General features: G+C 69.6%; 4 protein-coding genes across 4 annotated transcripts; 2 read left to right on the top strand and 2 right to left on the bottom strand.

The window, feature by feature from the left end:
* The first annotated feature begins 393 nt into the window (after positions 1-393).
* Positions 394-17568, top strand: LOC128812564 (uncharacterized). The gene is made up of 14 exons (XM_053987016.1): positions 394-611; positions 716-775; positions 890-970; positions 1272-3039; positions 3202-3348; positions 4048-5249; positions 5615-5733; positions 6315-6452; positions 8252-8502; positions 8706-9063; positions 10851-11663; positions 12372-12483; positions 12745-12858; positions 13407-17568. Exons 2-14 carry the CDS (start codon positions 748-750, stop codon positions 16379-16381), a joined length of 8106 nt encoding a protein of 2701 aa, XP_053842991.1. The 5' UTR covers positions 394-611; positions 716-747; the 3' UTR covers positions 16382-17568.
* On the top strand, positions 3551-5876 carry LRRC61 (leucine rich repeat containing 61). The gene is made up of 2 exons (XM_053985215.1): positions 3551-3728; positions 4406-5876. The coding sequence occupies exons 1-2, from the start codon at positions 3681-3683 to the stop codon at positions 5264-5266; spliced, it is 909 nt and encodes a 302-aa protein (XP_053841190.1). The 5' UTR covers positions 3551-3680; the 3' UTR covers positions 5267-5876.
* RARRES2 (retinoic acid receptor responder 2) lies at positions 6079-8471 on the bottom strand. The gene is made up of 5 exons (XM_053985264.1): positions 8215-8471; positions 7093-7194; positions 6496-6600; positions 6311-6424; positions 6079-6225 (listed from the first exon to the last, which is right to left on the bottom strand). Exons 1-4 carry the CDS (start codon positions 8395-8397, stop codon positions 6311-6313), a joined length of 504 nt encoding a protein of 167 aa, XP_053841239.1. The 5' UTR covers positions 8398-8471; the 3' UTR covers positions 6079-6225.
* Positions 17569-17823: 255 nt separating the features above from the next.
* Positions 17824-18723, bottom strand: LOC128812500 (proline-rich protein HaeIII subfamily 1-like). Its single transcript, XM_053986981.1, has one exon. It carries the CDS (start codon positions 18721-18723, stop codon positions 17824-17826), a length of 900 nt encoding a protein of 299 aa, XP_053842956.1.
* Positions 18724-25942: the final 7219 nt, after the last annotated feature.

Here is a 25942-nt window from a genome sequence, read left to right as displayed (position 1 = left end):
GGACACGGGGGGGACACGGGGGGTGCGGACACGGGGGGGGGCGGTCCCGGCGGGGCGGGGGGACCGGCGGCCACCGCGGGGGGCGGGGCGCGGTGGCGGCGGAGCCGGTGCGGCCGGGGCAGCCCTGAGGCCGCGGGTACGGGCGGGACCGGGACCGGACCGGGATCGCGACCGGGACCGCGACCGGGATCGCGCTCGGGAGGGGCAGGAAGGGCGGGGGGACCGGCGGGGAGGGGCAGGATGGGAGGGCGGGGACGGGAAAGGGGGCACGGAGCGGGCAGCGGGGGAACAAAAACGGCTTGTGGGGGGACGAAGGGGGACTGAGGGGGCTGGGGGTGCGAAAAGGGCTTGGGTGGGGGTACGGGGGGGGGGCCCAGGGGGGACGGAGAACGGGGGTGGGGTGACCGTGAGCTCCTGGCGGACCAGGACGGGGACGCCACTCCACGGTAACCCCGCGGACCACCCCAGAGCCCCAAAGAATCCCACGAGACCCCCCGGATCCCTGCGACCCCTGCCTGACCCCCCTGAATCCCCCCTGGACTCCCCCTGAACCCCTCCAGAGCCCCCCGGACCCACCAGGCAGGAGAGTGTCTGCCCCCACCGTGCCCTGGGTACGTGCCCGGGGGTCCCGGGGATCCCGAACCCCCCGGTGTGCAGGGGGTCCCTAGCTCGGGTCTGGGGGGGGGCTCACCCCGTGCCCCCCCCCCCACCGCAGGTCCCCCCGTGGCCAGGACGGAACCGGAGGAGATGGAAGCACCGGAATGCACCGGCTCAGGTGGGGACTGGGGGATTCCGGGGGGGGGCTCGGGTGGGGCCCGCGGGGTCCCGGGGGGATCGAGGCCACCCCTGAGCTGGGGAGGGACCGGTCTGTGCCTCTTTGTCCCCCCAGCATGGCTGGTGGTCCCCAAGGCGGAGGTGACCCCCGAGGACAACAGGGATGATCCAGGGGACCCAGAGCTCCACGACTCAGGTGAGGGACAGTCACACCGGCCGTGCCAGGCCGTGAACGCTGGGGCCACGTGGTCACTGTCACCCTGTCCTGGGCCTGGTGGCAGCGCTGGCTCCTTGGGGGATGGTCACCGTGTCCCCCGGGCCAGCGTCTGTGCCAGGTCCTTGAAGTGACGGTCACCACGTCCCTGGTGCCGTTGGCCTCGATGGTCACCGTGTCCGGTGCCAGCGGCAGCTCCGCGTCCTTGGGTGACAGTTCCCGTGTCCCGGTGGCTGTGCCGGGACACCCTGGCGTTGGCACGTCCCCTCCCGTGTCCCTGCAGGGCAGTGGCTGGTGCGGAAGGTGAAGGTGGAGGAGGAGGACGAGGCCGAGGCCTGGGCAGCCGCAGCCGGAGCCGGGGCCCCGCTGGCTCCGCAGCCCCTGCCCGGCGCCTTCCCCCCGGACCCCGCGGGGACACCGGGGCTCGCCGGCGCCTGCAAAGCGGAGGAGCCGTGCCCGGAGGAGCTGGGATACGGGGCGCTGCCGGGCTGGGGGCCGGAGCCGCGCCTGGACGGCCTCGGGATCGCCTTCGGGATCGGCGCGGGCGCGGGGACGAGCCCCGGCCCCGCCGGGTCTGGGCGCTGCCCGCAGCCCGGCCCGCGGCCCTTCTGCTGCCCGCAGTGCGGGAAGGCCTTCGGGAAGAAGGCGCACCTGACGCGGCACCTGCGGGTGCACACGGGCGAGCGGCCCTTCCCCTGCCCGCACTGCGGCCGCCGCTTCCGGCAGCGCATCCACCTGCGCTCCCACCTGCGCACGCACACCGGCGAGCGGCCCTACCCCTGCCCGCGCTGCGCCCGCCGCTTCCGCAAGAAAACCCACCTGGACCGGCACCTGCGCACGCACACCGGCGAGCGCCCGCACCCCTGCCCGCGCTGCGCCCGCCGCTTCGCCCACCGCCAGCACCTCCTGCGGCACCTGCGCCTGCACGGGGACCCCGCGCCGGGGCACGGACGCCGCGACGGGCACGGGGACGGGCACGGCCCTGCCGAGGAGAAGGCGCTGCCCTGCCCGGGCTGCGAGGTCAGCCTCACCTGGAAGGAGAACCCGGCGTCGCAGCTGGGGCTGCACACGGGACCGGTGCCGGGAGCTGGGAATGGACACCTGGATGAGCAGCGGGACGGGGACGGGGAGGTCCCTGCCGAGGAGAAGCTGCTCATTTGCTCCCAGTGCGGGACCAGCCGCACCTGGAAGCAGAACTCGTCGCCGCACCTGTGGCAGCACCTGGAGAACCAAGCCCTCGGCTGTGCCCAGGACCCCCAGCACCCCCTGCAGCCCCCACAGGAGCCCGGAGCCCAGGACCACCAGCACCAGCCACAGGTGCCCAGTGCCAAAAGCGGCCAGGGCTGCGCCCAGGACCCCCAGGACCCCCCGCAGGTGCCCACGGCCGAGCGCCCCTTCGTGCAGGACCCCCAGCTCCTGTCACAGGTGCCCGGTGCCAACTGCAGCCACGGCCGCGCCCAGGACCCCCCGCCCCTCCTGCAGCCCCGGCAAGTGCCCAGTGCCCAGGACCACCAGCACCGGCCACAGGTGCCCAGTGCCAAAAGCGACCAGGACTGCGCCCAGGACCCCCCGCAGGTGCCCCCTGCCCAGCGCCCCTTCACCTGCCCACAGTGCGGGCGCGGCTTCGGGCGCAAGGCGCACCTGGCGCGGCACCTGCTGGTGCACTCGGGCACCCGGCCCCACGCCTGCGCCCCGCTGCGGCCGCCGCTTCAGCTCCAAGACCAACCTGGGCCGGCACCAGGCCGTGCACACGGGGCTGCGGCCCCACCGCTGCGCCCGCTGCGGCCGGGGCTTCACCCGCAAAACCCACCTGGAGCGCCACGAGCGCACCCACGGCACCGGCACCGGGACGGGCACGGGCACGGGCACGGGCACCACCGGGGATGCGGGGATGGGCGCAGCCACCGCTGCCACTGGCACCGGCATCACTGGCTCCCAGCTGAGCTGGCCAGAGCCCCCCACCCTCTGCCCCTGAACGCCGGAGGTGCCGGGGGCTCCGGTGGGTGCCGATGGCGGATCCTTGGCACTGCGGTGTCAGGATGTGCTGGGGGGTGCCACGGGCCCTGATGGCTGCCGGCGGCGAGTCCTGGCACCGGGGTGTGCCGGGGGACCCAGCGGCTGCCGGTGGCACATCCTGAGCACTGGGAAGTGCCGGGTTCCCCAGTAGCTGCCGGTGGCACATCCTGAGCACTGGGAAGTGCCGGGTTCCCCAGCGGCTGCCGGTGCTGCATCCCTGGCTCCCTGCACCGGGGAGTGCTGGATGTGCCCGTGCCCGCAGCGGCGCCGGTGGTGACCCCTCAGCCCTGGGATGTGCCGGAAGGCGCCAGGATGCGCCGGAGCCGCATCCTGAGCACCGGGATGTACCGGGGGCCCCGGCAGGGGGATCCCACAGCATCCCACGGGATCCCGGCCCGTTCTGCCACCGGCTGCGGAGCGGTGTGGCCGGAGCGGTGTGGCCGGTGGCGCTGGAAAGCCCCCGGTGAGGGACACGGGGGGACGCCAGGCCGGGAGCCAGCGGAGCGAAGTGCCAATAAAGCCGTTTTTATGGAATTTCCCGGGAATCGCGGGCCGGGGGCGCGGGGGGCGTGGCCCGGGAGAGGGGGTGTGGCTAAGCGAGGGGGCGCGGTAGGGGCGTGGCCTCGCGGTGGGAGGAACATCTTCCCCATAGCAACGGGGGCGGGGTCTCGTCCCCATGGCAACGGGGGGCGGGGCCTCGGGGGCCGCCGGGAGCCGCCGTGCGGTGAGAGTTGGGGGGGGGGAAGCGGGGATTTGGGGAATTTGGGGGGACCTGGGGGGCTTCGGGGGCAGGGGAGGGGCGGCTGGAATGGAGGGGCTCCGGCGGGGGTCACGGGGGCACCGGGGGGGGCAACGGAAGGGTCTGGGAGCAGCGGGGGAGGGAACGGGGGGGGCTGTGGGGTCGGGGGCTGCGTCCCGGAGCTCTGGGGGTGTAACGGGGGCACCGAATGGGGAGGCCTGGGGGCACCGGGGGATGGAACACGGTGGGTCTGGGGGGTGTTGGGGTGTGGGGGCTGCCCATGGGCTCTGTCCCTGTACCCCAGGTTCCCCCCAGACATGACCCCCGCGTGTCCCCTGGCCACGCCGATGCCCTTTGGGTCCTACGCGTGTCCCCGCACCCCAGGCCACCCCACAGCCAGCGTGTCCTTCCAGAGCCGTTCCCCAGTGGCACCCGCAGCCCCTTTCCCTGCTCAGGACCCCCCACGGGATGGAGGGGCGTGGGGAGGCGGAGGTGACACCCCCAGCCGCGCCCCACACCTTGTGCTCCTCACCCCCGTGACACGTGTGCCCTGTGTGTCCCCGTGCCCCACCCGCACTCCGCAGCGTCCCCGCACCCCAGGGCACCCCACGGGCCGCCCCGGGGGGTCCCCGGTGCCGCCACGACCCCTTTGTCCCCCCCAGGACCTCCCCGCAGGGATGGAAGGGCGCGGGGAGGAGGCGCCGGAGCCGGAGGTGTCGGAGCCATCGGAGGAGGAGGAGGAGGAGGAGGCGGAGGAGGAGGATGAAGGCTCCGGGGTGCGGGTGACGCCGGCACTGCTCAAGGCCACCACGGGCGAGTTCTCGCTGGAGTCCATCCTGCTGCTGCGGCTGCGCGGCCGCGGCATCGCCCACCTGGGCTGCCTGGCCGACTGCTCCAACCTGGAGTGGCTGGACCTGTCCGGCAACGCCATCGCGGGGCTGGCGCCGCTGGCCGCGCTGCGCGCCCTGGCCGTGCTCAACCTGGCGGGCAACCGCGTGGCCAGCGTGGAGCCGCTGCGCGGCTGCCACAGCCTGCGCCAGCTCAACCTGGCCGGGAACCGCCTGCGCAGCCTGCGCCAGCTGCGCTGCCTGCAGGGCCTGCGGCACCTGGAGAGCCTGCGCCTGCGGGACCCGCTGGGCAACCTGGGCAACCCGCTGTGCGCCGCGCCCGCCTACCGCGCCGCGCTGGCCGCCATGCTGCCCGGCCTCAAGGCCATCGACGGGCAGCGCGTGGCCGGCCGCGGCAGCGAGCTCTTCCGCCTGTGCCGCGAGCTGGACGCCGCGCTGGACGGCGAGGACGCGCCCGCCGCCGCCGCCGCGCCCGCGGAGCCGCCGCAGCCCTGGGTGCAGGCCGGCTTCTGGGAGGCGCGGCCCGCGCGCCGCAGCGCCGTGCTGGAGGAGGCCACGCGGCAGCTGGGCCAGGCCCTGCGCGAGTGCCGCGAGCTCGGCCGCCGCGCCGACGACTCCATCGCCCAGGCCCAGCGCGCGCTCGGCCGCCGCCACCACGGCGACTTCGGCTTCTGAGCGCCGGCGGGCCGGGAGAGACCATGGCGCGGCCGGGAGAAACCCCCCAAAGGCGCCGCGGCCTGGAGGCCTGTCTGAGCTGTGGCACCCCAAAGATGGGAATGGAGAGCCCCCCAAAGACACCGCAGGCCAAAGCCACCGTCATCTGAGCCACAGGACCCCGATGAACGGGGCCAGGAGAACCCCCAGAGCCACACCAGCCTGCGGGACCACAAAACCAGGGCTGGGATACCCCCAGAGCCATCACGAGTCCAGCTCCTTCATCTTCCCAACTGTGGGACCCCAAAAACAGGTCTAGGAGCCCCTCAGTGCCACCCCTGCCCAGCTTCATTTTCTTGGCCACGGCAGCCCAGAAACGGATCCAGGAAAAGCCCCAGAGGCCACACTGCCACCGTGAGACCCCCAGAGCCGCCACCAACCTGTCTCCTTCCTCCTCTGAGCCGTGGGACCCCCACACTGGAGCCTGGGTACCCCCAGAGCCACCCCAGCCCGGCACAGGATCCCCAGGGAGCACCAGGGGAGCCGTGGGGAGCCCAGCCTCGGCTTTGGGACATGGCGGGGACAGGTGACGTGGTGGCACTGTGCATTAAACATGTCCCACCCTCCTGTGCCCCTCTGTCCTGCGGCCTCAGGGGTCTCTCACCCATCGTGTCCCTGTCTTTCCCCCCTGGGCAGGACAAGAGGTGACAAGAGGTGACACAGGCAGTGGTGACATGGAGCCCACTCCCCACCCACCGTGTCCCCGTCTCTCGTCCCTGGGGGCAGCAGGGGGATGACGCGGGTGGTGCCAGGCGGGAATAAGAGCCGTGGGAGCGGAGCCAGCGCTGGGTTTACTGGGGAGCGGGGACAGGCGGGAGCGGGGGACACGTCCGGGACCCTCCTTGGTCACACAGGGCTGGGGGGGTGACAAGCGGGGCAGGCCGGGACCGCCGGGGCAGCATCCATCGGTGCCGTGGTGCCTGGAAAGGGGACACGGAGTGGGGGCTGCGATGGGATCCCTGTGTCCCCATCCCGGGGTGTCCCCAGGGGTGTCCCCGTACCCACCTAGGCTGGCAGCCCCCGGGAGAAGGCGAACATTCCGGGCAGGTACGGCGTGTCCCCCCCTTTCCCGGCCTCCTCCACCGCCCGGCACTCGGCTTCGTCCCGCTGCCGGATCTCCTGCGGGCACAGCAGGGGCTGGCACCGGGTGGGGACACAGGGGGGACACCGGGGACACTGGGGGCACTCACCTTGACCGCCAGGTGGTGGCTGGGGCCGCAGTTGTGGTACTTGTCCAGCACCTTGGGGACATCACTGGTGTCGAACTTGTAGCAGGCCAGGCAGGTCGGCTTCCTCTGGGGACACGGTGGGGATGTCACCCCCGGGAGCCCTGGGGACCCTCTGGCACTGACCACCGTCCCCTCTGCCCCACCCTGGCACCCGCAGCAGCACGGTGGGGGGACGGGGGATCTGTGGGAGTCTGAGGGGCTGTGGGACCCCTGGGATGGGGCCCAAGGCGTGTGGAAAACCCAGGGGTGGGCCTCAAGGGAGAGGGGACACCCAGGGACCAGCCCAAGGGATGAGGCACATTCAAGGATGGGGCCCTATGGAGGGAATGGGATGTGGCCCAAGGGAGAGGGGACACCCCAGGATAGGCCCCAAGGGAGTGGGGATGTGGCCCAAGGGAGAGGGACAGCTTGGAAAGTGTCCTGAGCGAGGGGACAACACTCCAGGATGTGCCCAAGGGAGATGGGAACAGCCTGGGATGTTTCCCCAGGGGAAAAGGGACACCCCCTGTGCCCCCGGGGAGGAGGGACACCCCAGACCTGTCCCCAGGGTCCCCTCACCCGGTTCTCCAGCACGCGGCAGTGCCGCTGCGGCGCTCGCTTCCGGCACGTCGTCTGAGCCAGGCCCAGGCGGAGCTGCACGAACGTCCCCGAAGGGTCCTCCTGCAGGAGCGGGGGCGGCGGGGCGTGCCAGGGCCCGGACTCCCCGGAGGGATCCCAGCCTCCAGAGCGACTCCCAAACCCCACAGATTCCCGGGGAATACAGCCCCCGGCGAGACCCCGAACCCCAAGAGTGACCCCAGTGCCCCCAGAGCAACCCCAAATCCTGGGGGACACCCTGAACCCCACAGATGTCAACCCCTGAGAGGGACCCCAAAGCTCTCATAGGAACCCCAAATCCCAGGAGGGACCCTGAACCCTGGGAGGGATCCTGAATCCTGGAAACCCTCAGGAATGACCCCAGGGTGGCTCCAGGATGGGCAAGTGGACCAAAGTGGGGGTCCCTGGAGTCCTGGCCCTTCCCAGACACGGGACAGTGTCCAGGGGCACCCCGGGATGGACCCGGCTCTGGGGGCACCGGGATCAGCTCGGATCTGTTAATGAATAACCGAGCTCAGCCCGGCCAGCAGGGCCGGTCCCGGAGCACCCCAGGACACCCCGGCGCCCGCCTATTCCCTTTGGGACACCCGACCCCCTCCCCATTCCTGTGGCCATCCCGGATCCCCGTCCTGAACCCCGAATCCCAAATCCCAAGCACGCCTGCTCGATGATCCTGTCCATCTCCCATTCCCTCTGGGACACCCTAATCCCCTCCCCGAGCCTCTGTCTGTTCCTTCTGGGACGCCCCAGTCCCCTCCCCATTCCCACCGTCATCCCGGATCCCGAACCCCGAATCCCCAATCCCGAACCCTGTTGCTCCCATGCTCGAGGACCCCGTTCACCCCTGCTCCCTCCAGGACGCCCACCCTGACCCCCTCCCTGTTCTCGTGGCCATCCTGGACCCCAAACCCTAATCCCAATCCCAATCCCAATCCCTGCTCATCCCCTTCCACCGCTGCTCCCTCCGGACTCTCCATCCCCACTACCTCTGGGAGCCGAGCCCCCTCCCCGAGCCCCCTCCCCATTCCCGTGGCCATCCCGGAGCTCGGGTCGCGGCTCCCGGTGCCGAATCCCGTTACTCACCCGCTCGGTGACCCCGTCCACCTCCCGCTCCTTGAAGAGGAAATGCACGTTGCTGCGCCCGTGGAAATATTCCAGCACATCCCGCACCACGCGCCGCTGGAGCGGGGACTGGCCCGCGGCCTCCGCGGCCACCGCGGCCACCCCCAGGGCCAGCGGCAGCCACAGGGACACCGGGAGCCTCATCCCGCCGGGAACGGCCTCACGGATCCACGGGCCGCTGGCGTCGGGCTGGCATGAGCCGATTTCCTGGGATCTGCCCCCAAATCCGCCCCCGGGACGGCCCCGCGGGTGACCCCCCCCACCCCGCGGGGCGCGGGAGGAGGGGCTGGGCTGGGCTGGGATCGGGGAGAGACCCCGGGAATGGCGTCACGGGCTGCGGGGAATGCCATCCTGCCCCGGGAACACCCTGCGGCCCCGCGAACGGCTCCTGCCCCCGGGAACGGGCTGCAGTCCTCCGGGAACGGGCTCCTGCCCCCGGGAACGGGCTGCAGTCCTCCGGGAACGGGCTCCTGTCCCCGGGAATGGGCTCCTGCCACCGGGAACGGGCTCCTGTCCCCGGGAACGGGCTGTAGTCCTCCGGGAACGGGCTCCTGCCCCCGGGAACGGGCTCCTGCCCCCGGGAACGGGCTGCAGTCCTCCGGGAATGGGCTCCTGCCACCGGGAACGGGCTCCTGCCACCGGGAACGGGCTGTAGTCCTCCGGGAACGGGCTCCTGCCCCCGGGAACGGGCTCCTGCCCCCGGGAACGGGCTGCAGTCCTCCGGGAATGGGCTCCTGCCCCCGGGAACGGGCTCCTGCCACCGGGAACGGGCTGCAGTCCTCCGGGAACGGGCTCCTGCCCCCGGGAATGGTCTCCTGCCCCCGGGAATGGGCTCCTGTCCCTCGGGAACAGCCTCAGATCCCCGGGAATGGGCTCCAACCCCCGGGAATGGGCTCCTGCCCCCGGGAACAGCCTCAGATTCCCGGGAATGGGCTCCAACCCCCGGGAACGGGCTGCAGTCCTCCGGGAATGGGCTTCAGTCCTCTGGGAGCAAACTCCAGCCTCCGGGAATGGGCTCCTGCTCCTGGGAACAGCCGCCAGTCCCCCAGGGATGGCTTCATGTCCCACCGGGAGTGACATCCCGCCCTCAGGGATGGGATCCTGCCCCGGGAATGGCTCCTGCCCACAGGAACAAACTCCTGTCCCCCGGGAATGACTCCGGCCCCCCGGAACAGCCAGGAATGAGCTCGGCCCCCGGGAATGCGCTCCAGAGCCTGGGAACAGCCCGCCGCTCTTCCCGGCTGTCCTTGTCCGGGTGTCCCCTCCCGGGAGCGGGGGGAGCGAGGTGCCGGAGGCCGGGGGATGGCGGGGCGGGCGGCATCCGCAGGTGTGGGGGACACCGGGGAGCACCGGGGAGCACCGGGGAGCACCGGGAGCCGCGGCTGGCCCGGGGATGCAGTGGGGGGGCACTGTGGGCTCTGGGGGAGTCACTGGGAGGCACTGGGGCTGTACTGGGGAAGCACTGGGCGACACTGGGGAGCTCTGGGGGGCACTGGGGGGACACTGGGGACACTGGGCCTGTACTGGGGGACACTGGGGCTGTACTGGGGGACTCGAAGGGACAATGGGGGGACACTGGGGCTGTACTGCGGGACACTGGGGGACACTAGGGGACACTGGGGCTGTACTGGGGGACACGAAGGGACAGTGGGGGGGCACTGGGGGACACTGGGGGACACTAAGGGACATTGGGGGACACTGGGGGGACACTGGGGGACACTAAGGGACAGTGGGGGGGCACTGGGGGACACTAAGGGACAGTGGGGGACACTAGGGGACACTGGGGCTGTACTGCAGGACACTGCAGGACACTGGGGGACACTGGGGGACACTGGGGCTGTAGTGGGGGACACTAAGGGACAGTGGGGGGGCACTGGGGACACTGGGGCTGTAGTGGGGGACACGAGGGGACAGTGGGGGGCACTGGGGGACACTAAGGGACACTGGGGGGCACTGGGGGACACCAGGGGACACTGGGGGGACACTGGGAGGGCGGGGTCTCTCCGGCCCCTCCCATCCCCTCGCGGCTGCGCTGTCCCGCGGCGCCGACAGGGGGCGCTGCCCTCGGGCCCCGCCCCCCGACCCGGAACGGGGCGCGGCCGGACGCGGCCGAAGCGGACGCCATGACGTCACCGACGCGCTGACGTCACCGGGCGCGTGACGTCACCGCGCCGCGGGGCAGCGGCCGCCCGTGAGTTTCCCCGGGAGGGTCCCGGGGGCGCGGTCACGTGGCCCGGGGGGGGCCGGGGGCTCGGCGGGGCTCGGGGTGCCGGGGCGAGTCTGGGGGGGCCCGGGGGGGTCTCAGGCTGTGCTTGGGGGTGCCAGGAGCTGTTGGAGTCTCCAGGGGGGACGCCCGTGGCGGCGGCGGGTCCGGGGCTTCCGCAGGAGGGAGCCGGTGCTGGGGCGCGGGGGGGGGGCACTCCGAACCCCCCCGAGGCTCGGCCGGTACCGGGGACAGCCGGGATCCCCGAGCGCCGGGGGAGCCCGGCCCGCCGGCCCCGGGGCCGTTCCCGGCTCCCGGGGCTGTTCCCGGCTCCCGGGGCTATTCCCAATTCCCGGGGCTGTTCCCGGCTCCCGGGGCTGTTCCCGGCTGATGCGGTGATTCCACGCCAGGGCTCCTCCCGAGCCCCAGGGCTATTCCTGTCTGCCAAGGCGAGGCTGTGCCGGGGCTGTTCCCGGCTCCCGGGGCTATTCCCAACTCCCGGGGCTATTCCCGGCTCCCGGGGCTATTCCCAACTCCCGGGGCTATTCCCAGTTCCCGGGGCTATTCCCAATTCCCGGGGCTGTTCCCGACTCCCGGGGCTATTCCCGGTTCTCCAGGCGTTGCTGTACCGGGGCCGTTCCCGGCTCCCGGGGCCGTTCCCGGCTGGACAGGCCGGTGCCCTGCCGGGGCCATTCCCCGCTCCCGGCTGCCGCTCCCATCCCATCCCATCCCATCCCATCCCATCCCATCCCATCCCATCCCATCCCATCCCATCCCATCCCGAACTACAACTCCCAGCGCTCCCCAGCTCTCGCCGTTCACAGCCGGATCCGGCCCCGCTCGGCGCCTTCCGCACCCCAAATTCCGGGGGGAGGAGGAGGAGGAGGAGGAGGAGGACGGGGGGGCCGAGGCCGCCGGAGCCGCTCCGGGACTGCCGCGCTCCTCCGGCCTGGTTCCCGCTGTCCTTCCCGCCCCATCCCCGCTCCCGTTCCCGCTCCCGTTCCCGCTCCCGCTCACGTTCCGGCTCTCCCGCTCTCCCAGGACCCCGCCGCGGCCATTTGAGGGACTCGGTGGCGGAAGGAGACCAGGAAAAGGCTGGGCAGCGGCCGGGAAAGAGCCGGGAAGCGGCTGGGAAAGAGCCCTCGAGGAGACCGGGAGGGGCCGGGAAGGGCCCGGGGCAGCGATGTCGGCGGGGGGAGCGCCCCAGGTACGCGGGGGATTCCGGGGGAACTCCCGGGGGGATCCCCCGCTCCTCCACCCCCCCCCCCCCCCCAGGGCGGCTGGGGGGAATTCCTGGGGGGATTCCCGCGGCCGGGGGCTTTTCCGATGATTTTTTCCCTCAGCCCCTGGAGCCCCCCCCCCCAAGAGTTTTTCCGGGAAATCCGCGCATTGGGAAGTCCCGCAGCGCGGGGGGGGGCCCCACACCCCCCGGCTCTGCCTCCACCGGGCTCGGGCGGCGTGGGGACACGAGAGGGATCCGGGGGGGCGCGGGGGACTTGGGGGGTTCCGTGTCCCCGGAAAAGCGGGACTGGCTCTTCGGGAAAGGTTTTCCCTCGGTGCGGGTCCTGGCTGGAAAAGGAGCTGGAAAAGGGGGGCGGGACAGGGACCTGGTTTGGGGGTCAGGGATCTGGTCTGGAGGAGCAGGGTGGGGCATTCTGTTGTGGGGGAACAAGGATCTTGTTTGGGAAGGAGGGATCTGCTGGGGAAGCAGGGATCGGGTTTGGGGGGGTCTGGTTTGGGGGAGCGGGGATGTGGGCTCCGTCCTGGAGCAAGGGCGGATGGGATATCTGGGATGCAGGAACAGGGGCACGATGCCTGCCCTTGGCCTGTGGCCAAACCCAGGGAAAGGTCCCCAGACATCCCAAAATGACCCAAATGGCCCCAAAATGCCTCTGAGCCGCTGCCCCCTCCCCAGCCCGCCCACGCCCTGGATCTGCTGCCGTATTCCCGGCTGAGCCCGGCGCCGCCGCGGGCCGGATCCCAGCTGGATGCCGTCGGCGCCGAGATCCCCTCGGATCCCTGCACAGGTGAGGGGTGGGGGGGGACACCCTGGGGTGGGGTGGGATTTTCTGCACAGAGCTCGGTGCATTTTTGTGGGGGCTTTGAAGCGGGGCGATGAAAGCGTTCCGGGGATTCCCGGCGATGGGAGAGGCTGCGGGGAGACGCCGGAGCCCAGGATGGCTCCGGCCCAGCTCACCTGGAGCCCGCTTCTCGAGGAGCGGTGCCAGAGCCCGGCTCTCCCGGGAGCAGCTCCGTCCCAGCTCTCCCGGTGCCCCGTGTTCCCCCAGGGTACCGGTTCTTTAAGCCGGGGGGTTTGTTCGGGATGAAGCCGCCGGAGGAGCCGTTCGGAGCTGCGCGGACGGGCCCGGAGGAGTCCAAGGCCCTGGGCAGCCCCTGCGCTGGTGAGTCGGGACCTGTGGGACTGGGGGAGCAGTGGGATTGGGGGGCTCAGGGGAAAAGACGGGCTGGGATTCTTCGGGGGCATTCTGAGCCAGTTTAGAAGTTTTTGGGGCCAGCTGAGGGCTGTTCTGAGCCACTCAGGGCCAGTTTAAAGGCCTTTTTCAGCCATTTTGGGCCAGTTTTCAGCCATTTTGGGGCCTTTCTGTGCCAGTTCACAGCCATTTATGACCAGTTTATGGCAATTCTGAGCCAGTTCGTGGCTGTTGTGGGCCAGTTTTGAGAGCCAGTTTTGGCCATTTTAGACTAGTTTTTTGCCATTCTGAGCCAGTTCGGACCGTTTTGGACCTGAGTGTCACAAACTGGGGCGTTTGGGGTGTCACGCACCAGGAGAGGCTTTGGGGAGTTGAGGCCCTTTGGGGTGTCCCAGGTCCCCGTGGTTCAGCAGTGAGGGGCCCACAAGGAAGGGAGGGGCTGGGCCCGGGTCCTCCCCACTCGGGACAGCCTGGGATTCTCCGGGAGCCGGGATAACACCGGGGTCTCTCCGGTGCAGTGGAGCCCGGGCGGGTGAGCAAGGTGGAACCCGAGGAGAAGCCCGGGATTGGCGCCGGCTCCCTGGAGCTGTTTCCGGCCGCGGGCGGCAGCTCCGGCCGCTGGTTCCCCGGCGGGCAGCGCGGCCCCGAGCCCCCCCGGGACCCCCCTGCCCCCCGCGCCGGCTGCTGGGGGGCCCAGGGGGGCGTCCCCGGCCCCTTCCGCTGCGCCCAGTGCGGGAAGGGCTTCCGGCAGAAGCAGAGCCTGGTGACGCACGAGCGCATCCACACCGGGGAGAAGCCGTTCCGCTGCGGGGACTGCGGCAAGAGCTTCAGCCAGCGGCCCAACCTGCTGACGCACCGGCGCGTGCACACGGGCGAGCGGCCCTTCCCCTGCGCCCAGTGCGGCAAGAGCTTCTCGCAGAAGGCCAACCTGCTGGCGCACCAGCGCATCCACGGCGCCCACCCCGAGGAGGGCAAGGCGCGGGCGCGGGCGCCGGCGCGGGGCTGCCCCGAGGACGCGCCCTTCGTGTGCCCCGAGTGCGGGAAGAGCTTCCGGCAGAAGCCCAACCTCATCACGCACCGGCGCATCCACACGGGCGAGCGGCCCTTCTCCTGCTTCCTGTGCGGCCGCAGCTTCAACCAGAAAACCAACCTGGTGACGCACTACCGGGTGCACACAGGTGAGCGGCCCTTCGCCTGCGCCCAGTGCGGCAAGCGCTTCACCCAGAAAACCAACCTGGTCACGCACCAGAGCACCCACACCGACCTGCGCCCCTTCCCCTGCGCCCAGTGCCACAAGTGCTTCAAGGACAAGGTGTCCCTCAAGGCCCACCAGAAGACGCACATCCCCCGCCAGCGCCGCTGCCCCGCGCGCGGCCCGGCCCCCGCCGCGCCCTTCGGGGCCGCGCCCGCCCTGCTGCCCCCCGCGCCCGCCCCGCAGGACCCCGCCCCTTTTGCCCCGCTCCCGCCCGCCCCGAAGCTCCCCGAGGGCGCCGAGCTGTTCCCGTGCCCCGAGAAGGGCTTCCCCCCCCCGCCCCCGGGCGAGCCCCCCTTCCCCTGCGCCCACTGCGGCGACGGCTTCTGCCCCAAGGTGCCCCTGCTGCGGCCCCCCGAGGCGCCCGCCGCGCCCTTTGCCCCCGGCCCCCCCGTCCTGGGGCCCCTGGGGGCGCAGCCGGGGCCGGGGGAAGCCGTGCTCTCCCCGGAAAAGCCCTTCATCTGCAATCAGTGCGGGAACAGCTTCGGGCTCTGGCTCGCCCTCGTCGCCCACCAGAAGAGCCACGCGGGGCACAAGCCGTGCCCCGGCGCTCCCCCCGCGGAGCCGGGCGCCGAGCAGCCCCCCGGGTCCCCCCCGGCGCGGGCGGGCGAGGGCCGGCCCTGGCCGTGCCCCGAGTGCGGGCGGGGCCTGGCGCAGTGCGAGCGGCTGCCGCGGCACGGGCACGGCCCCGGCGGGCGCGGCCCCTTCCGCTGCGACACCTGCGGCAAGCGCTTCAGCCTCAAAACCAACCTGGCCACCCACCAGCGCATCCACACAGGTGAGCGGCCCTTCACCTGCGGCGTCTGCGGCCGCCGCTTCAACCAGAAGGGCAACCTGGTGACGCACTACCGGGTGCACACGGGCGAGCGCCCCTTCGCCTGCGCCCAGTGCGGGAAGCGCTTCGCGCAGAAGCCCAACCTGCTGGCACACCAGAAGACGCACCTGGGCCGCCAGCCCTTCACCTGCCTCGAGTGCCCCAAGCGCTTCAAGAGCAAACTGTCCCTGCGGGTGCACCAGCGGGTGCACACCGGGACCCCCGGCCCGGCCCCCGGCGCCCTGGACCCCGCCGGGAGCCCCTTCCCCTGCGCGCTCTGCGGGGAGGCCTGTGCGGAGCACGGGGGGCTCCGGCCGGGCCACGGCGGCGGCGAGCGGCCGCACGCCTGCGCCGAGCAGCTGCACACCTGCGCCAAGTGTCCCCACGGCTGCGCCGAGCGTCCCCACGGCTGCGCCGAGCGGCCCCACGGCTGCGCCGAGCGGATCCACACCTGCGCCGAGCAGCACCACGCCTGCGCCGAGCAGCCCCACGCCTGCACGGAGCATCCTCGTACCTGCACGGAGCATCCCCACGCCTGCGTGGAGCATCCCCACGCCTGCGAGCGACCCCACGCCTGCGGGCAGCCGCAGCCCTGCGCCGAGCGGCCGCTGCCCTGCGCCGAGTGTCCCCACCCCTGCGAGCAGCCCCACGCCTGCACCAAGCGGCCCCACGCGTGTGAGCAGCCCCACGGCTGCGCCGAGCATCCTCACGCCTGTGCCGAGCGGCCCCACCCCTGCGAGCGGCCCCACGGCTGCGAGCGGCCCCACGGCTGCGCCGAGCAGCCCCACGCGTGCGCCGAGTGTCCCCACGCGTGCGCCGAGTGTCCCCACGGCTGCGCCGAGCGGCCCCACGCGTGCGCCGAGTGCGGGAAGCGGTTCCGGCAGAAGGTGAACCTGGCCGTGCACCTGCGGACGCACACCGGGGAGCGGCCGTTCCGCTGCGCCGACTGCGGCAAGGGCTTCAGCCAGAAGGCTCACCTGCTGCGGCACCGCCGCACCCACGGCGCCGGCCTGGTCCCCCCCTGCGCCGCCGGGGACCCGCTGGGCAAGGGCCCCGAGCCCCCCGCGCTGCTGCTGCCGCCCTGCTCCCGCGGGGCCCCCCCGGCGCGCCCCGACAGCCCCTCGGGCGCCGCCGACATCCTCCTGCAGCTGATGCAGGACGAGCCCCCCCCCGGCCCCGGCGCCGCCCCGGCCCCGGTGCCCCCCTGTAAGTGCCCCGGGGGGGGCCCGAGCCCCCGGGCGCCGGGGCTGCCCCCCCCGTGCTGCTGCGCCGCCTGCCTGGCCCCCCGCCCTCCCGAGCCCCCCCGCGGGCAGCTCTGGGCCAAGGCCGGCGGCTGCGCTCGGGCCTTCGAGGAGAAGCGAGTGCCGGGCGCGCCCGAGCGGGAGTGCGGCGAGGAGAAACCGGCCCCGTGTCCCGGCTGCCTGTGAGCCCCGGGACCCGCCCCGGCTGCCTGTGCCCCCCCCCCACGCTGGGACCTGCGCTGAGACCCCCACCCCCCCACCCCCACCAGGACCCCCACCCTGCCCCGGCTGCCTGGGATCCCCCAAACCGGGACCCCCACCGAGACATGCCCAGCAAGGAGCGGCCCTGGGCTCCTGCGCTCGCCCACAGTGAGCCTGGAGGGGACGGAGCCGAGGGGACAGAGCCAAGGGGACAGAGCCAAAGGGACAGAGCCAAGGGGACAGAGCCCAGGGGACAGAGCCCAGGGCTTGGTGCCAAGGTGACACCGCCAGCTGCACTCAGCACTGGGACTTGGAGGAGCCTCCAGCCGGGGCTGTGCAGAGCCAGGCTGGGACATGGCACGCGTCTGGCTTGGGGAGACACCAAAGGGCTGGAGGAGACAGCGCTGGACCCGGATCTGCGTGTGGGCTCCAGCCACACACACCAGGAAGAGCTGGGCACAGTGGAGTTGCGTCCACTGGAGCCAGACTTGGGACAAGAGAGGCCCTCAAGGGCTCCCTCTGCTTCCAGAACCTTCCAGCCTGTTCCGGACTGGATGGCTTTCCCTAAGGACACGGCTGGGATGGGAGTGCTGGGCCCGCCCTGCTGCGGGCTGGCCTCCTGTGGTCCCAGTCCAGCTCCACATGGAGGAGTTGGGAGCACGCTGGGAAAACAGCCAGGAAAAGGGCCTGGAAGGGCTCAGCTCTGCTTCCAGAAGGGCCCCGGAGACGCCTCCGGTGCCGGGGGGATGGGGGGCAGCTTGTGCTTCTGCTTGCTCTGGGTAACTGCGCGCTTTGGGACTCAATATTCCGGATTTGGGATGGGCGATGCTGGGGTGGCCGCTGGAGCCGGAGCTGGAGTCGTGGTGGTGGGCGCTGTGGGAGGCTCCAGCGGCACAGGGGTGCTTTTCTGGGGTTTGCGTGGCCTCTCCCTGTCCCCTCGGGGTGACAGAGCCGGGGATCCACGGTCTGGGTCAGCTTCGGCCGCAGACACCGCTGGGAGCTGCCGTTGCTTCATCCCGAAGGGAATCGGATCCTCCGACGGGACCGACACCGGGACAGCCACCCCCGGAGCCCCGGCTGGGCAGGGGGGTCCCACTCCAGTCCCCCTCCCCCAGCTCTGCTCTCTGCAATTCTATTTTTTGAGGTTATTTAAAATAAAAGCTTCTGATGGCTCTGGGGCTCCAGGTGCTCTCTCTGGGACTGGGGGGGGCACAGGGGTCTCTCTGCAGCCTCACTCCTGGCCTGAGCCCCGGGAAAGGCTCTGTCCCCTAGCCCACGGCCAGGGGGCCACCAGGACAGTGACAGTGCCTTCCAACGGGCTCTGTGACCGCCAGACCTCACCTGGACACCAGGTGAGAGCTCAGGATTAGGGTGGCCACCAGGCCAGCCCCGGCGTGCTCCCTGGGGACAGACTGGGGGGGTGGATCTCACACTGGGGCTTCACTGGGGACCGACTGGGACACAGACACCCTGTGCCACTGGCCAGGCGTGTGGCTGGGGACACCCGGTGCCACCCGGGTGGGTTCTGGGAGGTTTGGGCACAGGGGCTGCAGGGCAGGACCCGGGGGGACCCCGGTGTCCCTGTCCCGGGGGGCTGACACGCGGTGTGGGACCCTTCGGGCTGGGGTCCGCCGGTGTGGGAGCCTGCAGTGCGGAGCGCCCGGATCCCCGGAGTCACCCGGCCGGTTCCTCGGGATTTGGCGGGGGGCAGACTCGGACGGGGGCGGTGTCCCCGGGGAGCCCCGTTTGGGGGGTGGGTGACGCTGTTCGTGCGGAGGGGGCCGGATCCCGGGCCCACCGGGCACGGGGAAGGGGCCGGACCCCGGCACCCACCGGTGCAGCCGCCGCCGCACCGGCAGAGCCCCTCCTCGCCCGGGGGCCCCCCGGCGCCCCCAACACCCGGTTCCGGTGCTCTTCCCCCCCTCGTGCCGCCCCCCCAGCCCGGCCCCTTCCGCCGCCGCCATCGGCCCCGCCCGGCCATGCAGCGGGTGAGCCCGGGCCGTGCCCGGGGGCTCGGGAGGCAGCGGCCGCCGCGTCCTGCCCCGGGGCGGGGGGGGGGCTCCGGGGGTCCCTGCGGAGGGTGGGGGGGGCGGCGGGGCCGTCCCGACGCCTCCGGTGGGGATTAGCGGGGGCTCGGGCACGCAGAGCCCGGGGGGGCGCCCTGGGCGTGCCCAGCGAGGGGCGGTGCCGCGGCCCCCCTGAGCCCCCCGCTGTCCCTGCCAGGGGGTGCCCCCCGAGGTGACATTCGAGGAGGTGGCCGTGCGTTTCTCCCCCGAGGAGTGGGCGGAGATGGCGCCCTGGCAGCGGGCGCTGCACCGACAGGTCATGTGCGACAACTACGACCTGGTGGCCAGCCTGGGTGAGGGGACGGGGGCGTGGAGCCGGGGGTGCCCAGGGCTGGGGGTGTCACGGGCAGGGGGTGTCACAGGGCTGGGGGTGTCACGGGCAGGGGGTGCCACGGGTTGGTGGTGTCACGGGGGGGTGCCCAGGGCAGGGGGTGTCATGGGGCTGGGGGTGCCATGGGCTGGCGGTGCCACGGGCAGGGGGTGCCACGGGTTGGTGGTGTCATGGGGCTGGGGGTGCCACGGGCTGGGGGTGTCAGGGGGCTGGGGGTGCCCAGGGCAGGGGGTGTCACGGGGCTGGTGGTGCCACGGGCAGGGGGTGTCACAGGGCTGGGGGTGTCACGGGCAGGGGGTGCCACGGGTTGGTGGTGTCACGGGGGGGTGCCCAGGGCTGGGGGTGTCACGGGGCTGGGGGTGCCCAGGGCAGGGGGTGTCATGGGGCTGGGGGTGCCATGGGCTGGGGGTGCCACGGGCAGGGGGTGCCACGGGTTGGTGGTGTCATGGGGCTGGGGGTGCCACGGGCAGGGGGTGCCACGGGCAGGGGGTGCCATGGGCTGGTGGTGTCATGGGGCTGGGGGTGCCACGGGTTGGTGGTGTCAGGGGGCTGGGGGTGCCCAGGGCAGGGGGTGTCACGGGGCTGGTGGTGCCACGGGCTGGGGGTGCCCAGGGCTGGGGACACAGCTGAGGGGGACGGTTCAGAGGCTGAGCTGGGGGTCCGGAGGCTGAGCCGGGGTTTGGGGGGGTTGGCTGGTGATCCGAGGGCTCGGTCGGGGTTCAGAGGCTCAGCCGGGGGTCTGGGTACATGGTGGGGGTTCCGAGACCAAGCTGTGGGTCCGGAGGCCGAGCCGGGGGTCTGCAGCCCGGTGGCCCCGCAGGGCTCACCCCCATCTCTGCGTGTGGCGCGGGGCTCGGGCGTGTCCCGGCTGCGAGGAATACCGGCGCCGGGTGGCCCAGCACCGGGTGGCCCGGCCCCGCCGCCCCCAGCACAGCCCCCGGCCTGGTGACGATTGCCGGTGACCGTGACCCTCCCGGGCATGGCGGGGGGCACTGAGGGCCCTCCCTCCCACACAGACCCCAACTCCAAGTTCACCCGCATGAAGGAGGAGTCACGCGCGGGGGTTCCCTGCGCTGGGGGGCACAGCAGAGATACCGACACCACCGACACCACCGACAGCTGTGAGTGACCGGGGACACCCCGCGGGGACACCCTGCGGTGCTGGGGGCTCGCTGTGGGACGAGGGGCTGGCCCTGGCCAGCGCCCCTGTGTGACACCCGCCGGACTGGGTTGGGAGTCCCCCCACGGTGTCACGGGGATGGCCCAGGACTCTCCCACGGTGACACTCCGTTCCCAGCAGGTGCCTGGAGCGGTTCTGACAGCAAGGATGACACCGGGGGACGCTGGGAATCGGGGTCCGGTGTCCCCCGCTCCGGCTGCCGTGACCCCGAGCGGCGGGGCCGCGCCTGGGCCGTGCCCCGGCGGGTGCCGGCGGCGTCGGGGCTCCTCATCGGCGGCAGCCGCGGGCTGCGCAGCGGGGCCGAGGCGCCCCCGGGCCGGCCGTACCTGTGCGGCACCTGCGGCAAATCCTTCCGGCACCGCCGCAGCCTCCTGGCGCACAAGAAGCTGCGGCGGGGGAACCGGGCCCGGCACGGCTGCGCCGAGTGCGGCCGCAGCTTCTGCCTGCGCGGGGACCTGCTGCGGCACCGCGACACGCACCGGGCGCGGCCCCCGGGCCGCCGGCGCTGCCCGGGCGCGGCGGGGCCGGGCGAGGAGCGGCCCTTCGAGTGCGGGCGCTGCGGGCGCAGCTTCAGCTGGAGGGAGAGCCTGGAGCTGCACCTGCGGGGGCACCGCGCCGCCGAGCGCGCCCACCCCTGCCCCGAGTGCGGCCGCGTGTTCCCGCACCGCGGGCACCTCCTGCTGCACCGCCGGGTGCACTCGGGCCAGCGGCCCTTCCCCTGCGCCCGCTGCGGCCGCGCCTTCGCCTCGCGGGCCAACCTCAGCTCCCACCGCAGGACGCGCCGGCACTGCCGGCCCCGCAGCCAGGGCCCCCGCGGGGACAGGGACAGCGACAGGGACAGGGGCCCCCGTGGGGACAGGGACAGGGACCCCCGCGGGGACAGGGACAGGGACCCCCGCGGGGACAGCGACAGGGACAGGGACAGGGACCCCCGTGGGGACAGGGACAGGGACCCCAGTGGGGACAGGGACAGCGACAGGGACGGGAACAGGGACCCCTGTGGAGACAGGGACAGCGACAGGGACAGGGACCCCCGTGGGGACAGGGACAAGGACAGGGACCCCCTTGGGTACAGGGACAGAGACCTCCACGAGGACAGGAACAGCGACCCCCTTGGGGACAGGGACAGGGACCTCCACGAGGACAGGGACAGGGACGCCCGTAGGGACAGGGACCCGCCTGGGGACAAGGACAGCAATAGGGACCTTTGCCGGGACAGGGACCCACCTGGGGACGGGGACTCGCTGAGGGATAGGGACATGGATAGGGACCCCTGCGGGGACAGGGATAGGGAGAGGGACGAGGATAGGGATGGGGACAGGGACAGGGATGGGGATGGGGATAGGGAGCCCCATTGGGACAGGGACCCGCTCAGGGATAGAGATAGGGATTGTGATAGTGATAGAGTTAGGGACGGGGATAGGGAGCCCTGTGGGGACAGGGACCTGCTCAGGGACAGGGACAGGGAGCCCTGTGGGGACGGGGACCCGCTCAGGGACAGGGACAGGGAGCCCTGTGGGGACGGGGACCCGCTCAAGGAGAGGCACCCCCGCAGGAATAGGGCCGTGCTTGGGGACAGGGACCCCCTCGAGCACAGGGACCTGCTCAGGGCTGGGGAACCCCTCGGGGGCAGGGACCTCCCGGCGGGTGACCAGCAGTAGCCGCGGGACCGGGGTCGTCCCGGTGCTCCGGGGGATGTGACCTCGCCGGTGCCGCAGCCACCCTGGGGCACCCCCGGAGCCACGAGCGCCTGGAGGCTTCTGGAACCCAGGGACTTCTCCGTGTGCCTTCAGACCTTGGGGACTCCCTCGGGATGTGTCTCCGTGTTCCCTTTGGATCTTAAAGTATCTGGGATGTTTCCCCATGTCCCCCTGGACCTTGGAAAACCCCTCTGGGACGATTCTCCATGTGCCTTTTGCACCTCAGAATGTCACTCCAGGACACTTCTCCGTGTCCCTTTGGACCTTGAAATGTCCTCCAGTGCTTCCCAGTCCTCCCAGACCCTGGGAAATCCCTCTGGGATGGTTCTCCATGTTGCCTTTGCACCTGAGAAAATCCCCCGGGGATGCTTCTCCGTGTGCCCTGGGACCTCGCAGTATCTTCGGACCTTGGAAAATCCCTCTGGGATGTTTCTCCACGTTCTCTTCAGACACTGAAGTACCTTTGGATCCTAGAATGTCCCTCCCGGGCATTTCCCAGTCCCTGCCAGTTCCACCAGTGTCCTGCCCCATCTTCGTATTTAAAGCCAGAAGTTTCTTTAAGTCTATTTATTTTAATTTTTTTATATGTCATTTATTATTCTTTCTGTTTTATTGTATTCTATTTAAGTTATTCCAGTTGTTCTCTTCTGCATACTCCGGTTCTCCTTCTCCATTCTGTTCCCCCTATTCCATTTAATTCTATTAATTTCTATTCTATTTATTCCCTTTAAATTTTATTTATTTTAGGAAGAAGGTCAGGGAGGGAGGAAGAGGAAGGGAGGGAGGGAGGAAGGAGACTCCTCTGGGCTCTTTGTCATGGTTGAATCATGACAGGGCTCTTGGGACAGCAGGAACCACCACGTGTCCCCCCAGTGTCCCTCCTCCCCCAAATAAATAAAGGCCAAAAATCCGAGTTAGTGTAGAAATGAGTAAAAACTCGGGGTGGGGGGGGGGGGGCCCACCGGGGGGTGGGGGAAGATCCCCACACCTGGGGGCAGCTGCAGCCCCACAGCCGCTCCCAGTATGGCCCAGTCCATACAGGAACCCCAGAGCCCCCCCGGCGCGGGAGCTCCCCTCCCCTCCCAGTGAGCACTGGGAGCACTGGGAATGTCCCCCAGCCGAGCAGGGGACAGATGGTGGCGTTCCCATGGGAATGGGGACAGACTCCCCACACGCACTCCATCTGCCCGCAGAGCCGGGAGGGAGGGCGGGACACGCTGGGGAAACTGGGACACGGCGGAACCAGGGAATTGCGGAGACGGGAAAACCCCCGGTGCCCCCAGTCCACCTGTCCCCCAAGGCCACCACTGACAGTGTCCCCAGGTGCCACATCCGCACGGCTTTTAAGCCCCCCAGGGCTGGACAGCTCTTTCCAGGAGGAATATTCCCCAAACATTCCCAAAATCCTACCTAAATGCCCCGCTGGTGCCACCTGAGGCTGCTCCCAGCACTCCCAGCCCGGCGCTCCCTGGCGGTGTCACCCTGTCACCTCCCTGCCACCCCCGGCTGTGACAACGCCGCGGCCCCCGTGGCTTTTTTGGGATGCCCCAGTTCAACGTGCCGGGAGCACACGTGGAGGAGCCGCCGGAATCGGGGTCGGAAGGACGGGACACGGCGGGGGAGGCGCTGGGCCCGGTCCTTTGTGCTCGGGACTCAAATAACCGGGAAAATTCCCCGATTTCCCTCTGCTCTTTTTTTTTTTTTTCTTTTTTTCAGATAGGATCACGAGGCCGGGAGACATTTTCCCAATTAAATTCCTGAAATTAGACCGGAGCCGGGGGGGTTGGGACGCTGAGGTGCCTTCAAGGACGTGAGTTTGCGGGGCTAAATGTCCTTGCTGCCAAAAAATACGGGAATTCCATTCCTGGAGCAGAGCTCCGGAGGGAGGGAGAGGCTGGGCGCGGCTCCCGCTGGGATCTGCGGGGCTCTGGCACCCGGGGCACCCCCAGGCTGCCCCAGGGGGTGGGAGCCAGGTCGGGAAGGACGTTTTCTCCTTTTCCCCACATCCTCAGGGGTCACACCGTGCCTCTGCCCCCTCGGCAGCTTTCCCAAGGGAAACCCAGTTCTGAGGAAATGCCAGCGGTGTTACCAAAAATCAGTGGAAATAAAACTCCTGAAGGCCAGGGTAGCGTTAAGGAACAGGAATTCTGCTCCCTTGGTGCTAAGGAGGTTTATTTTTACCCATTTCTGGTACCAGTTCTGGCACCTGGATGGGACCAACTCCTGAATTTCAGCGGATCCGAGGGATCGCGGCACCTCGGGGGATTTTTGGGGAGGGGCTGCGATCCCTGGACTGCAGGAAATGGGAGCAGGACCCCTGGGAGGACCAGGGCATCCTTCCCTTTGAAGGGTGGAGGTGCAGCAAAAGCTTCCCAGGGCGGGGTTCAAAGGTCCCTAAGGGCTGGGGGCCCTTCTGGGAGCTCCCAGCCGGGAATGGGTTTGGAATGGCAGATTTTGGAATGCTCCTGGATGGGAACGGGTTTGGAATGGCACATTTTGGAATGCTCCTGGCTGGGAACAGGTTTGGAATGGCACATTTTGGAATGCTCCTAGCTGGGAATGGGTTTGGAATGGCACATTTTGAAATGCTCCTGGATGGGAACGGGTTTGGAATAGCAGATTTTGGAATGCTCCTAGCCAGGAATAAGTTTGGAATGGCACATTTTGGAATGCTCCTAGCTGGGAATGGGTTTGGAATTGCACAGTTTGGATTGGAAGTGGCTCATGCAGTGGAAGGGGGGATTCTGGAGAGAATTCCCCCTAGGATGCCTATGGAAGCTCTGGGGGAAACTGGGGGAGGATGCCCTCACTGGGAAATGCTGTGTGGAGTGCTGCAATAATTGGTGGCTGAATTTGTGAGGAAAGGGGACACTGGAAAAGGGAGTGTCCCCCCAGACAGGAACCCCAAACCCAGCTCTCCAAACCACCAGGCTCCTGAGATGGAGACGAAGAATCCCCTGATGGGCACCGAGGGATCATCCTCAGCTGAGCCCCTGGCTATAACTCCCGGGGAAGGAAAAGGTAAATTTGTAATTGATGCAGGAAGAATTTATTTGGTGTTGAACTCCTGCAGAGCAAAACTGAGCTGGGAACTGCTGTGGGTGCGGCAGGGAGGAAGGGAAGAGGCCTTTGTCCCAAGCATTGCCATTTAAATCAGGAAAACACTGGGGACTCACCAATTTCTGTATCTGCCTCAGTGCCCAGTCCCTGGCCCGGGAGATATGTGTTTGGAAAATTGGGTGCTCAAAGATCTTTCTGGGGTGGGGAGTACAAAATGCAATACCTGACTCAAAAGGCGTTGAGATTTTTATGTTCCAGGGCTCAGAAGAGGCGGAAGGAACGGGGGCTGCAGGGAATGCTGTAACCCCACTGGCGTGGCCATGGGGGCCTGGCTGATCAAAGGTGGAGGCTCCTCCCAAACCTGGAGCCAGCCAGGGAAGGCAAACACCACGTTCTGTGGAGGGGGAGGCAAGGAAAGCTTTGGAAAAAGCTTAGAACATCTTTGGAACGTGGGTCAGACACTGCCCAGCAGTGCTGGCAGGAAAAAGCAGAGTGGGGAGTGTGACAGTCACATTCTCTGGACAGAGACACAATTCTGTCTCTCAGGATTACACAGAGAGAAGCAGAGAAAACAATCTTTATCTCTGCCCCTTTGTTTTCCCCACGTGGAATGTGGTGTGGAGATTGTTCACCTGCAGGGATTGCTGGGCTGGATTCTGGTGAAGGGTGTTTGGGGTCAGTGCCCAGTGGGATCCAGCTGTGTCGGGCTCTCAGCAGAGTCACAGTTTGAGTTAGTTAGGTAAGTAAGAAGTGAGTATGTAGAATAGGATAGCATCACTTTAAATAGTCTATTAATGTGATATAGTATAGATTTAATAAAGCTGTCCTTCAGCCTCCTGATCTGGAGCAGACACCAGCATTTCTTCCCTGAGCCGGGGTCTGCTGCATTTTTTTTCCCCACAGGGGAGCAGATTTAAGGGTTTACTTTATTATTTATTATATTTATTTATTTAATGCTATTATTTTATGGAGCTGTCCCGGGCACTCCTCCAGACGCGGCCGAAGCGGGCGCGCCCTGCAGCGCTGGCAGGGACACAGCTGCTCCCTCCTGAGGTGCCTGCTCCTGTGGCACAGAGAGCTGGAAATGGTTTCCTTCGGAGGGCGAGAATCCAGAACGTTCCGAGCGCTTGGACAGCGCGAGTGAAGGATGAGCAGGGGTGCCCGAGGGCATCGCGGGGGGGTTTGGAGCCGGGGAGCACCAAAGCTGCT

The sequence above is a fragment of the Vidua macroura genome, chromosome 1 (assembly GCF_024509145.1).
Source record: "Vidua macroura isolate BioBank_ID:100142 chromosome 1, ASM2450914v1, whole genome shotgun sequence".
NCBI classification, from domain to species: Eukaryota; Metazoa; Chordata; class Aves; order Passeriformes; family Viduidae; genus Vidua; species Vidua macroura.
This window is presented reverse-complemented; position numbering and strand designations above follow the sequence as displayed.

Coding starts and splice junctions, on each gene's coding strand:
- LOC128812564 (XM_053987016.1), top strand. CDS start 748: ATGGAAGCACCGGAATGCACCGGCTCAG. Junction 5,250..5,614: donor GCTCGGCCGCCGCCACCACG/GCGACTTCGGCT, acceptor TGGCCACGGCAG/CCCAGAAACGGATCCAGGAA. Junction 11,664..12,371: donor CGGCGGGGGGAGCGCCCCAG/GTACGCGGGGGA, acceptor CCCCCTCCCCAG/CCCGCCCACGCCCTGGATCT.
- LRRC61 (XM_053985215.1), top strand. CDS start 3,681: ATGGCAACGGGGGGCGGGGCCTCGGGGGCCGCCGGGAGCCGCCGTGCG. Junction 3,729..4,405: donor CCGCCGGGAGCCGCCGTGCG/GTGAGAGTTGGG, acceptor TGTCCCCCCCAG/GACCTCCCCGCAGGGATGGA.
- RARRES2 (XM_053985264.1), bottom strand. CDS start 8,397: ATGAGGCTCCCGGTGTCCCTGTGGCTGCCGCTGGCCCTGGGGGTGGCC. Junction 7,195..8,214: donor TGGACGGGGTCACCGAGCGG/GTGAGTAACGGG, acceptor CCGCTCCTGCAG/GAGGACCCTTCGGGGACGTT. Junction 6,601..7,092: donor GCCGCGTGCTGGAGAACCGG/GTGAGGGGACCC, acceptor CCGTGTCCCCAG/AGGAAGCCGACCTGCCTGGC.
- LOC128812500 (XM_053986981.1), bottom strand. CDS start 18,723: ATGACCTGTCGGTGCAGCGCCCGCTGCCAGGGCGCCATCTCCGCCCAC.